We start from the raw sequence: 10756 nt of genomic DNA on the forward strand, positions 1-10756 counted from the left end.
TTCCAAGTGAGCACACCAGGGAGAAGCCAATTAGGGAAAGAGAGGTGGACCGGAGCAGAGCCGGAGCTGAGCCGGAGCAGAGCCGGGAGCAGGCCGAGCTAGGCTGGCGCTCTGGAGGCGTGGCCCGCCCCTAGGCGGCCTCCGGGAGAGGCTGGGACTCCGCTGCGACGGAGCCAGCGCCTTGCGCCCCTACTCCCCACCCCCCCCGCCCCACCCCAATCCGCCCCACCCCAGACACACTCGGCTGGCGGGTGACTGACCCGGCCAGCACCACCCCCGGCGGTGTGAAGGGAGAGGGGAGGGAGACAGGAAAGCCAGCGGAGGATAGGGCGCGGAGCCCAGGGTCCTGGAGAAGTCTCGTCCTCTATGGGACCCCGGGGCGAGGGCGGCCCGGCTGGGGGGAGGGGAGGAGTACGGCGGGTGGTAGAGGCCGAGGCTGCGGCGGCGCGCGGGCGAGGCCCCTTTAAGTTTCTCCCCTCCCACCGGCGGCGCCGGCCTCCGCCCGCCGCTCTCCCCGCCCCGGGGTCCCGGCGAGAGCTGCGATTGGGCGGGCGCGGCGATCCCTTTGAAGTGTGGCTGCCGATCGCGGCTATTTGACGTGCGGCTCGGGGAAGGCGAAGGTTTTTGTGTTGCTCGCCGGGGCTAGCGGCGGCGGCGGCGGCGGCTGCGGCGGCTGCGGCGGCGTCGGTGGAGGAGGGGTGGAGGCGCAGCGACTGCTGCACCGCGCTCGACGCTGCGGAGCGAGCCCACCCGCCCCGGGAGCTCGCCTCCCTGGTGCTCCCCCTCCCTCCCCGCCCCCCCAGTGGCGCTGCCTCCTCCAAATGAGCGATTCGCCCGCTGGATCTAACCCAAGGACACCCGAAAGCAGCGGCAGCGGCAGCGGCGGCGGCGGGAAGAGGCCGGCGGTGCCGGCGGCGGTGTCCCTCTTGCCCCCGGCGGACCCCCTGCGCCAGGCGAACCGGCTCCCTATAAGGGTCCTGAAGATGCTGAGCGCTCACACCGGCCACCTCCTGCACCCGGAGTACCTGCAGCCGCTGTCCTCCACTCCCGTCAGCCCCATTGAGGTCAGTCTCCTGGTCGCTGCCCGCCCAGCGCCGGCCCCATTCCACCCACCACTGCCGGGCCCGCGGCCCTACTCCCTGCGCCCCGGGGCTCGGTGTGACGCCCAGGTCCTGCCACGCCGGCGGACGGGGTGAGGAGGGACCGAAGGAACAGGAATCGGAGTCCACCGGGTTCTCCCCAGGCTTCTCCGTGGAAGGTTTCCCCTTCCACGCTCGCCTTTCGGAGCTATGTGTTTGCTTTTGGATTGGGTTTGCTCTTGGAGTCTCCACTGGGTCCTTTACTTTTCCTCTGGCACCCAGTTTCCAGGCTATAGATGATCTCTCCTTTCCTGCCTTCCCCCCTCCACCCCCCCACTCCCACACACACCGGTTTGGTCTCTTTGAAGCCGAATCGCCCCCGTCCCACTCCGCCTCTGTCCCATCCGGTTAGAGCGCACTACGCCCCGGCACTCCCGATCCCAGGTCTTTCTTCCTCCCACTTCCCTGGGTGCCCTCCCCGGGAGGGAGGGGCTACTAGGAGAGCGCCAACCGCAGCCCTAGCTTTAGAATGCGCTTCTCCCGGCTCCTACCTCGCGGCGCCACGGCCAGAAACCCGTCCCAAGCGAAGTTCCCCAAACTGAAGGAATAAGTTTTCTCCTGGGCACAGGGGAGGGGGAGATTAGAGGGTAGGGGGCGAGTCACAGCCCCTCCCCCAGCCCCGACTCCAGACCAGTCACCTGCTCCCGCGGCGGCCTCTGGTGGACCACTTCCCCTGCCCCATTTCCCCGGGCCTGAGCCGCGCTCTGGGACCCGGGGGAACGAGGGATCCCACTCGGGTTCTGCGAGCGCAGTTCCAGCCTGCTGCGCCGCCCCGCCCAGCCCTTGCTCTCAGACCCTCTCCCCCAGGCCTTCCCGACCCGTCGCGCCGCCGCCGCCGCCGGGGCTCTCCGCGCCCACCCAGCTCCCCAGACACCCCGCTTGCTCCGTGGGTTTGCCGGTCTCACCCCCTTCTCCCTTCCCTTGCCGCTGTCTCCCACAGCTGGACGCCAAGAAGAGTCCATTGGCGCTGCTGGCCCAGACTTGCTCGCAGATCGGCAAGCCGGACCCGCCGCCCTCGTCCAAGCTCAACTCGGTAGCGGCGGCGGCCAACGGGTTGGGACCGGAGAAGGACCCCGGCCGCTCCGCCACGGGCGCCGCCTCCGCGTCTGCGGCCCTCAAGCAGCTGGGAGACTCCCCTGCGGAGGACAAGTCCAGCTTCAAGCCCTACTCCAAGGGCTCCGGCGGCGGCGACTCCCGCAAAGACGGCGGTTCCTCCTCCGTGTCCTCCACCTCGTCCTCGTCCTCCCTGTCCCCAGGAGACAAGGCGGGCTTCAGGGTCCCCAGCGCCGCCTGCACGCCCTTCCCCCCGCATGGAGCGCCGGTCTCTGCGTCGTCGTCGTCCTCCTCGCCTGGTGGCTCCCGGGGCGGCTCCCCGCACCACTCTGACTGCAAGAACGGCGGCGGGGGTGGCGGCGGGGAGCTGGACAAGAAAGACCAGGAGCCCAAGCCCAGCCCGGAGGCTGCGGCCGTGAGCCGCGGCAGCGGTGGGGAGCCCAGCGCACACGGGGTTGGCGCGGAGGCTGGGGCCTCCGGGCGCAAGTCCGAGCCGCCCTCGGCCCTGGTGGGGGCCGGCCACGTGGCGCCGGTGTCCCCCTACAAACCGGGCCATTCCGTGTTCCCGCTGCCACCCTCCAGCATCGGCTACCACGGCTCCATCGTGGGCGCCTACGCCGGCTACCCTTCTCAGTTCGTGCCTGGCCTGGATCCTAGCAAGTCTGGCCTGGTGGGAGGCCAGCTGTCGGGGGGCCTGGGCCTGCCACCGGGCAAGCCCCCGAGCTCCAGCCCGCTCACCGGGGCCTCCCCGCCCTCCTTCCTGCAGGGATTATGCCGCGACCCCTACTGCCTGGGAGGTTACCACAGCGCCTCGCACCTCGGCGGCTCCAGCTGCTCCACCTGCAGCGCGCACGACCCCGCGGGGCCCGGCCTGAAGGCTGGGGGCTACCCGCTGGTGTACCCCGGGCACCCGCTACAGCCCGCTGCGCTCTCGTCCAGCGCCGCCCAGGCCGCGCTCCCCGGCCACCCGCTCTACACCTACGGCTTCATGCTGCAGAACGAACCGCTGCCGCACAGCTGCAACTGGGTGGCGGCCAGCGGGCCGTGTGACAAGCGCTTCGCCACCTCGGAGGAGCTGCTCAGCCACCTACGGACTCACACGGCCCTGCCGGGCGCCGAGAAACTTCTGGCCGCCTACCCCGGGGCTTCGGGCCTGGGCAGCGCCGCCGCGGCCGCCGCGGCCGCAGCCTCCTGCCATCTGCACCTCCCCCCGCCCACCGCCCCCGGCAGCCCCGGGTCGCTGTCATTGCGGAGTCCACACACTTTGGGGCTAAGCCGGTACCACCCCTATGGCAAGAGCCACTTATCCACAGCTGGGGGCCTGGCCGTGCCCTCCCTCCCCACAGCCGGACCCTACTACTCACCGTATGCGCTGTACGGACAGAGACTAGCCTCAGCCTCCGCACTGGGATACCAGTAACCGCAGCTCTTGCACCCACCCGCCGCTCCTCTCCTTTCCCCCTCCGCCTCCCTCCCTCCCTCCCGCCGCCTCGCCGCTGCAACCTCCACTTCTGCTTGTCCCTGCCGGGATCCCCCGCCCAGACCCTCCCCACCGGACTGTGTATTTATTTACTATAATGTTAGCTTACAAGCTGGGAATATAAGTGCATTAACGGCCCACACGAGTCAATGGTATGCAAAAAGTCTGTGTTCCCCAAATAATAATATTAATCACACAAATAACTACATGTTCCCCGCCCCTCTTCCTTTCTTTTATTTTTTTTTTCTTTTTCTTAGATGTAAGGTTCTTTTTTTCCTTTTGCTTGGTTTTTTTTCTTTTTTCTTTTTTTTTTTTTTGATTGGTTTGGTTTTAGGGGGAGGAGGGAGTGTTGGGGTTCTGGGGTTCTTCTATTTGTTTTCCCTTCCTGGGGAGTTTCTTGCATGCTTCCTAACCGTTAAGACTACATTTCCCCCTTCTCTTTTCCCTTCTTTCCCCTTCATTTCTTCTTGTTTCCTTACATTTGAGGTTCTGTTTTATCCTTTGTACAAGTAACAGAGAGGAGATATTTTTTGTAACGTGTTTGGGGGGTGCAGGGATCCGCCTTGGTGGCAAGAGGTCTTGTGTTCTGTTGACCCAGAACTCTGCCCTGTGATTCGTCCCCTGCAACCCTCTCCTTCTGGGGTCCTTGGTCTGCACCCTGGCCCCCAAAATTAGAGCCTTGCTCCTCTGTCTTGCTCTGAGCACTGAGAGCCCTGACCCCACCAGGAGGCTCCCCCTGAGAGAGAGGCCCAAGTGGCCTCTGAACAGCCTTTCTACCTTCCAGACTTTTCATGGCCCCAAACACACGGTAGTCAACTGCCTGCAGGTGGGGGACCTGTAGGGCTCATCTTATTCAATTAGAAGTCCTAGGAGGCCCTGCTGGTATGAAACTTTGCTCTTTATATTTTGCAAAGTGCATTGATAGTCCTGTTTTATTCTCCATTATTGGGGCGGTGATCCCTCTCCTGATGGTAGGGGTAGGGTCAGTGATTCTTGCTAGATCCCTCCAAAGCAGACCAGTGGTGGTATCAGAGGGCAGTACAACCTTGGTAGCTCCATTGGGGGACAGTTGGGGAGTCGGGAGTACACGGATCACAGTAGCCCCATCACCCCCTCCCAGGCCTGACCCAACAGAATCCCCAAAGTTGGCCGTGGGCTTCCGTGGGCTCCCTCGTGACTGGGATTGAAGACTCGGACCCCTGGGTCTTCTCCCCACAACTTCCCTCCCTCCTGGTCTTCTGCAGCAGTGCGGGGGGGAGGACTGTGGGGCCTGTTTGGGATGAATAGAGCTCTCCCTTGGTAAGACTTATTTTGTTAATAAATGGAATACTTGGCTATATTCACACCGTGGTGTGTTTCTCTCTTGCCTCACCCACTGTCCCACTTCCAGACACCTGAGCAGATGTCCTTCTTTTATTCTTGTTTAAATACCTTATGGTTTCTTTCTGAGATTTCCGTTCAAGGTCGAGTTTAATGCCTTTCCTCAAGAAAGGGGTGGGGGAGGAAAAAAAACACAACTTCTGCCAACGCATTACAAATAACATAAAACCGCCTTTATGGCTTTTTGTTTTGTTTTGTTTTTTCCTTTTCCACTTGGTTATTTAGCTCCCAGGCTCCCTTCAAAGTCCTTGACATTTCCTGGGGACTGGGTGGAGGGAGTGTGTAGATGCGGTTTTTCCTCTGGGCCTAGAGTCGAGGTACAAGGGGCTGGGAAAGGAACCAGGACGCGGGGCTCAGGCTCCTGGCAGCACGGGCCCCAGAGCCCTGCAGGTATGCAAAGTCGACGTGCCTCTGGCGCCACCTAGTGGCATAAAGACGAGTGACGGGTGCGAGCCCCGACGACGCCTTCCGCGCTTCCCGCTCGAAATGCGAATAACTTCCTCTTCTTGACTGCCTTTTATACACCTTGAAATCAAAGAGTAAATGCGGCTGCTGAGACTGGTGTTTTGCAAGGCCTGGGGGCTCCCCAAGGCCAGCGCTGGGATGTCGACCCCCATTCATTTGCGCCTCCAGAGACTTCTCTGGAGAGGGTTTGGGGTTTTGCTGAGAAGGCGCGGTGATTACTCGGGACTCTGAAGCCACTCTCGGTCCCTGTTGTCTTGAGCTCATACGACTGACACTGGCTTGGGCATCCTCGGGCAGGCGAGGATGGGGCGCCGTTTACCAGGATGCTGGGACCAGGGCCGGGCACCTCCCCACTGCGCGGGGACTCCGCGAGCCCGGAGGAGAGGACGGGCCACCTGCACGTCCATCCCCGGCGGTGAGCCGCCAAGGCCGCCAGCTCCAGGGGCACCCGGCCGGGGCGCGCGGGCTCTCGGCCTCCAGCACCTGGGACGCGCCTGGCCACCTGTTGGGCGCACTTCAAAGTGGGCTGCCTCGCCCTCTCCTGGCTGCTCTCCGCGTTGGCCCCGTGCCGCTTTGGGATCGGTTGTTCTGCTGTAGTTTTGCTTGGCTTTTTCTGTGAGGATTGCGACTTACCGCGCAGTTGGTGCGAACTGCGTGCCTCTGAAACGTCGGTAGACCTGAGGTCAAGTGCGGAAGGGCGGCGTGGGAGGGATGCTCTCTCCACCCCGCCGCGTTGCTTGAGACCACGCCACACCCTGCTAGAGAATCGCAGGAGGGCCTCGGGACTTGACAAAACCTCAACGTTAGATGGTTTTGGGGGGGGGGGGGTGTGATTACGGCTTTTTGAAGTTTTGCCACTATATCTTTGTTTCTGGACAAAATTCCTTCATTAATCAAGAGAACCTCAGGCTGCTTCTGCAGAAAATGTCAGTGCTGGCCACCGTAAGAACTTACGTGTGTCCCCGGGGAAGGGACCTTGGCTGCTGGTGTCTTTGGGCACGTGGGGGCCGCAGGGGGAGTCAGGGAGAAGGGCTGGAGAATGGGCTGGAGAAGCCGCCCTGGGACCAGCTCAGGGTCTTCCTGGGGAATTACCGTTCTCCGAGTTCTCAAAGTTCAAATTGGCCAGAATCTTTAAAAGCCCTGAAATGTTACGAGTAGCTTTGTTTTTTTCTATCTCTCTGTTGTTTTGTTCGCTGTTGGTTATTTCCCATCTTCCCTTCCTCTCAAGTCCTTCCCTTTCCTTCAGATACCTTTTTTTTTTTTTTTAATGCCTGCTAAAACTGCTGGAAATTGCTCCCTCTGCAGGAAGACTTGAACTTTTCTCTTTCTTAAACTTTGCCGTCTCCAGACCTCCCTAGCTAAGTTCCTCTTGTTGGGATAGAGAAAGAAATAGATTCGCTGTCTCGAAGAGTGAACTCTCTGTATAGCAAAAGTCACGTTTCTAGAGCTGCTTGGCTCACCTGGAGCTTAGAAACCCCTCAGACTATTGAGTTTCCCCAGAAAATATATTGGTGGTCTTTGCAGACTGGGAAGGATGCTGTGTGCCTAGTTGGAATGGGCTGTCCCCAGCTACCATTGTGACATCAAAGGGCAAGCAGGGTAGTCTGGAGTGGCCCAGTTCTCGCCCTGAAATGTCAGCCCTCCTCACCAGAAATGGGTGCCAGTTCCTAGGAAACGTGGCTGTTTTAATTAGCTGGTGGAGAGTTGGTTACTGTCAATAGCTAAATTCTCATTAAACAAAGTTGCTGTTTTAATAGAGATAATACTCCCCCCCCAACTGCTTATTTGCATAATTAATTCATCCAGCAACTCTTTTCTTCAAGAATCACCTCCACCTTCTATTTCTCCACCTCCTTCTCTTCCTAGCCCTCCTCCCCCCTCTTCCTCCTAATCTCTCCCAGGCGCCAGAAATGGGGCCTGTGTTCCCAAAGCACCAGGAAGGGTGGAAGCTCGGAGCTGGAACTTGAGACACTGGACGTTCCTGGCTCCGGGTCAGATTTTCACACCTCTTGCCCGGTTATTTTTGTGGCCTCGTGGGCAGCAGTGGGAGGAGAGGGAGGAGAGGCTCGCTCTCGGATACAGGTTTGACACAAACAGAACAGCGTGGTGTTCGGTTTTTAACTTGCCAGTCATCGTGCCCCCCCCCCCCCCGCCACAAACCCACCTCCTGAGAAATCCGCAGCCGAAGGGGGAGGCTGGGGCCACCATAATTGCCTTGCCCTACCCAGCACACTGGGACCTGTCTCTCAATATATGAGCTAACTCCTGCCTGATGTATGTCTGGGTTACCGTGGAATTCGTCTTGCAATAATCCTGAGGCTCTGCACTTTATTAATCATTCTGTAGGGGAAGCTGCTCTCCAGTTTTCTGTTTGATTTGATTTCATTCATCCTGTCTTTTTGCAAAATAGATGGCTGAGTGCATCCGATAATGTATGGTTTAATTTGGAGCACTATGGGTTTGAATTACCATTTTCATAATGTGCTGTGCATTAATGTGTTACATCATTTATAAAGAGGAATGTGCTGGGTTTCAAACTTTCTCCGGAAAGCCAAAGTCACCTAAAGGAAACAAAGCCAAATCACATCGACCCATCTTCTTACCTCGCTGCCAGAGAAACTCCTGCCTCCCCAGCCCGGGCTAAATCTGCCAAAGCTCATAAAACCCAACATGAGGCTTTTGTGCTCACATAATGCAGGTGGGTGTCGAGGTTTGGGGGGAACTCGCACATGGCCGCCCGGGAGCCGTCAATGGTGATACAAAGCTCCCCCTCATTATTGTGTAACAACAGCTTTGCAGCCAACCCGGTTTGAGGAGACCTCCAGTGGATGGCTCTCCGTAGACCCTAATCCCAGCCCTCCCTCCCCAATGGCTGTAATAACACCAGCTGTCTGTTACTCAAACTCTGACTGAGGAGGAAAAAGCACTGATTATCCAAATACAGTCATTAAAGGGGAAATGTGTTTTTAGGACTGTCAGAGTGATTAATGAGGGCTAGCTGTCTTTGCAAATGCACTTGTTTAGTCTAACTGGCAGCTTCTATTTTCCTATTGATTTATTGCAGCCGTTGCCGGGCCCTGGTGTGTGCGGAGTCAGGGCTCTTCACAACTGTGCCCTGTTTAAACAGGAAAAGCATGCGCCATTTTGTCCGGGAGGGAGGGAACAGCCTCGAGTCTCTCCCTTCTGGGCAGTCTCCCGGGGCCCAGACCAACAAAGGACACATTGCAACCCTGCAGCCTAGAGAGGGAAGGAAGCTGCCTTCCCTCAGTTGTCCCCAGTCACTCCATTCCAAGGTCAGTGGAGACTCACCATGGCCCCTGGACAAAGCCTGTGCTATTGTGACACTCAGCATGCCCACATCCTCCTCCAGTCCCCCCAGACCAGCTGTCGGCCCCTGGGTCCGAGCACAGGAGGGGAAGGCTGCACAGGAGAGGGGTGCGGCCAGGCCAAAAACAGAGAACTGAAGCAAACCGCACCCCCCCCCCCACCCACACACACACACATCTGCCCAGGTCCGGGGGTGGGAGCGAGGCTGGGGGCTTTGTGGGAAACTGATTGATAGAGCCCAGAGGTTGATTTCAACTTTTCAAAAGAGGTCGAGGGACCATGAGAGTGATATCTACCTCTTTCCAACTGCACATTTAATGTTTTGACAAATGATGTATCTAATGACAAAAGTAGAGAAATGGCAGCTTGACACTAGAGTGCCGGTATCTGGGGACGTATACTTCCAGGCGGTCAGTCATCGAAGGCCACAGAATCTGCAGGATTCCTGTTACGTGCCCAGCACAGAGCTGGATGCCATGAGACACAGGAGAAAACTCAGACGGAATTCTGGTCTGATTTAGTTGGGGGAGACAAGACACACCCATGAGACAGGGAACAAGACAGCATTACATATAACTGCATTTATGCTGATCTAATAAAGTGCTGAATCGTACCGTGCAGACAGCGGAGAATAGGACAGGATGTAATCCGGTGCTAATTGTGAAGATCAGATGCGCAGGCTGCAGGGGCCGGAGGGGGAGACCACTGGGGCTGATGTGGGGCACCCTGCCATGGACGCTTCAATCTGTTGGGAGGCTCCCCAATTCCTTGGAGGCCCTTCCTTTTTTGAAGGTTGGAAGATGGATGAGGCCTTCATTCCATAGGGATAAGAGAGCTGGCACTTGAGCCCCTGAGCCGGTAATTCCCATTTCTACAGCAGACCAAGGAACAGGCTTCACTAACACTATAAACAGCACATCTGAATTTCCTTTCACCCGCTTTCTCCCTAATCGACTTGCACCTTCCACAGAGCATGCCAGGCATGGAAATGGTTTGTACTTCTTCCTAAATGACGTGCCTTTCCGAGTTTTCCCAGGGTGGAGGTATATCACCGGCATTATTAACACTTCCTAAAACAGGAAAAGCTGTCAGTGGATTTGGATCACAGATGAGCTGGGAAAACTTTCTCTTAAAAAAAAAAGTTGAGGGGCGCCTGGGTGTCTCAGTCGGTTAAGCATCCAGCTCTTGATTTCAGCTCAGGTCCTGATTTCAGGGTCCTGGGATTGAGCCCTGCGCTAAGTACAGAGCCTGCTTCTCCCTCTCCCTCTCTCTCTCTCCTCTCTAAAATAAATGAATAAAATCTTAAAAAGAGGAAGGAGAAGGAGGAGGAGAAGGAGGAGGAGGAGAAGAAGAAGAAGAAAAGAAGAAGGAGAAGGAGAAGAAAGAAGAAGAAGGAGAAGAAAGAAGAAGAGGAAGAAGAAGAAAGAGAAGAAGGAGAAGAAGAAAAGAAGTTGAACCTACTGGCTGAGAGAAAATGAAGTGACCATATTTTATAAACTTCAAAATAGAGACAAATGGTAGAAGTAGACTTTGGTAAACTTTAGGACACTCTAGGAAACTCCAGAAAGTCTAGTCACTGCATATCTGGTAGAAAGAGCATAGACATGGGAGTCGGAAAACTGGGATTTTCTTCTAGCTCTGGAACTTAATTGCTGTGTGACTTTGAGCAAGTCACTTAATCTGAGTCTATTTTTCTATTTCTAAAATGAAGCTGTTGGGCCCGATAATCTTGAAGCCCTTTCTAACTGGAATATTCTGCATTTCTCGGTCCCTGGTCCCCAGTCAAATAGAATTCTAAAGTTCCTATCAGGACAGTGAGTGTGAAAGATCCAGGGAAAGAAACTTCGTGACTTTACCTCACTGATGGGGCGGGGGGGGGGGGGGGGGGGGGGGGGGGGGGGGGGGGGGGGGG

General features: G+C 57.6%; 1 protein-coding gene across 1 annotated transcript; it reads left to right on the plus strand.

Annotated features, from left to right (window-relative positions):
- The first annotated feature begins 610 nt into the window (after positions 1-610).
- On the plus strand, positions 611-3963 carry ZNF703 (zinc finger protein 703). Its single transcript, XM_021681507.2, has 2 exons — positions 611-1064; positions 2080-3963. Exons 1-2 carry the CDS (start codon positions 822-824, stop codon positions 3610-3612), a joined length of 1776 nt encoding a protein of 591 aa, XP_021537182.1. The 5' UTR covers positions 611-821; the 3' UTR covers positions 3613-3963.
- Positions 3964-10756: the final 6793 nt, after the last annotated feature.

The sequence above is a fragment of the Neomonachus schauinslandi genome, chromosome 2, assembly GCF_002201575.2.
Source record: "Neomonachus schauinslandi chromosome 2, ASM220157v2, whole genome shotgun sequence".
NCBI classification, from domain to species: domain Eukaryota; kingdom Metazoa; phylum Chordata; class Mammalia; order Carnivora; family Phocidae; genus Neomonachus; species Neomonachus schauinslandi.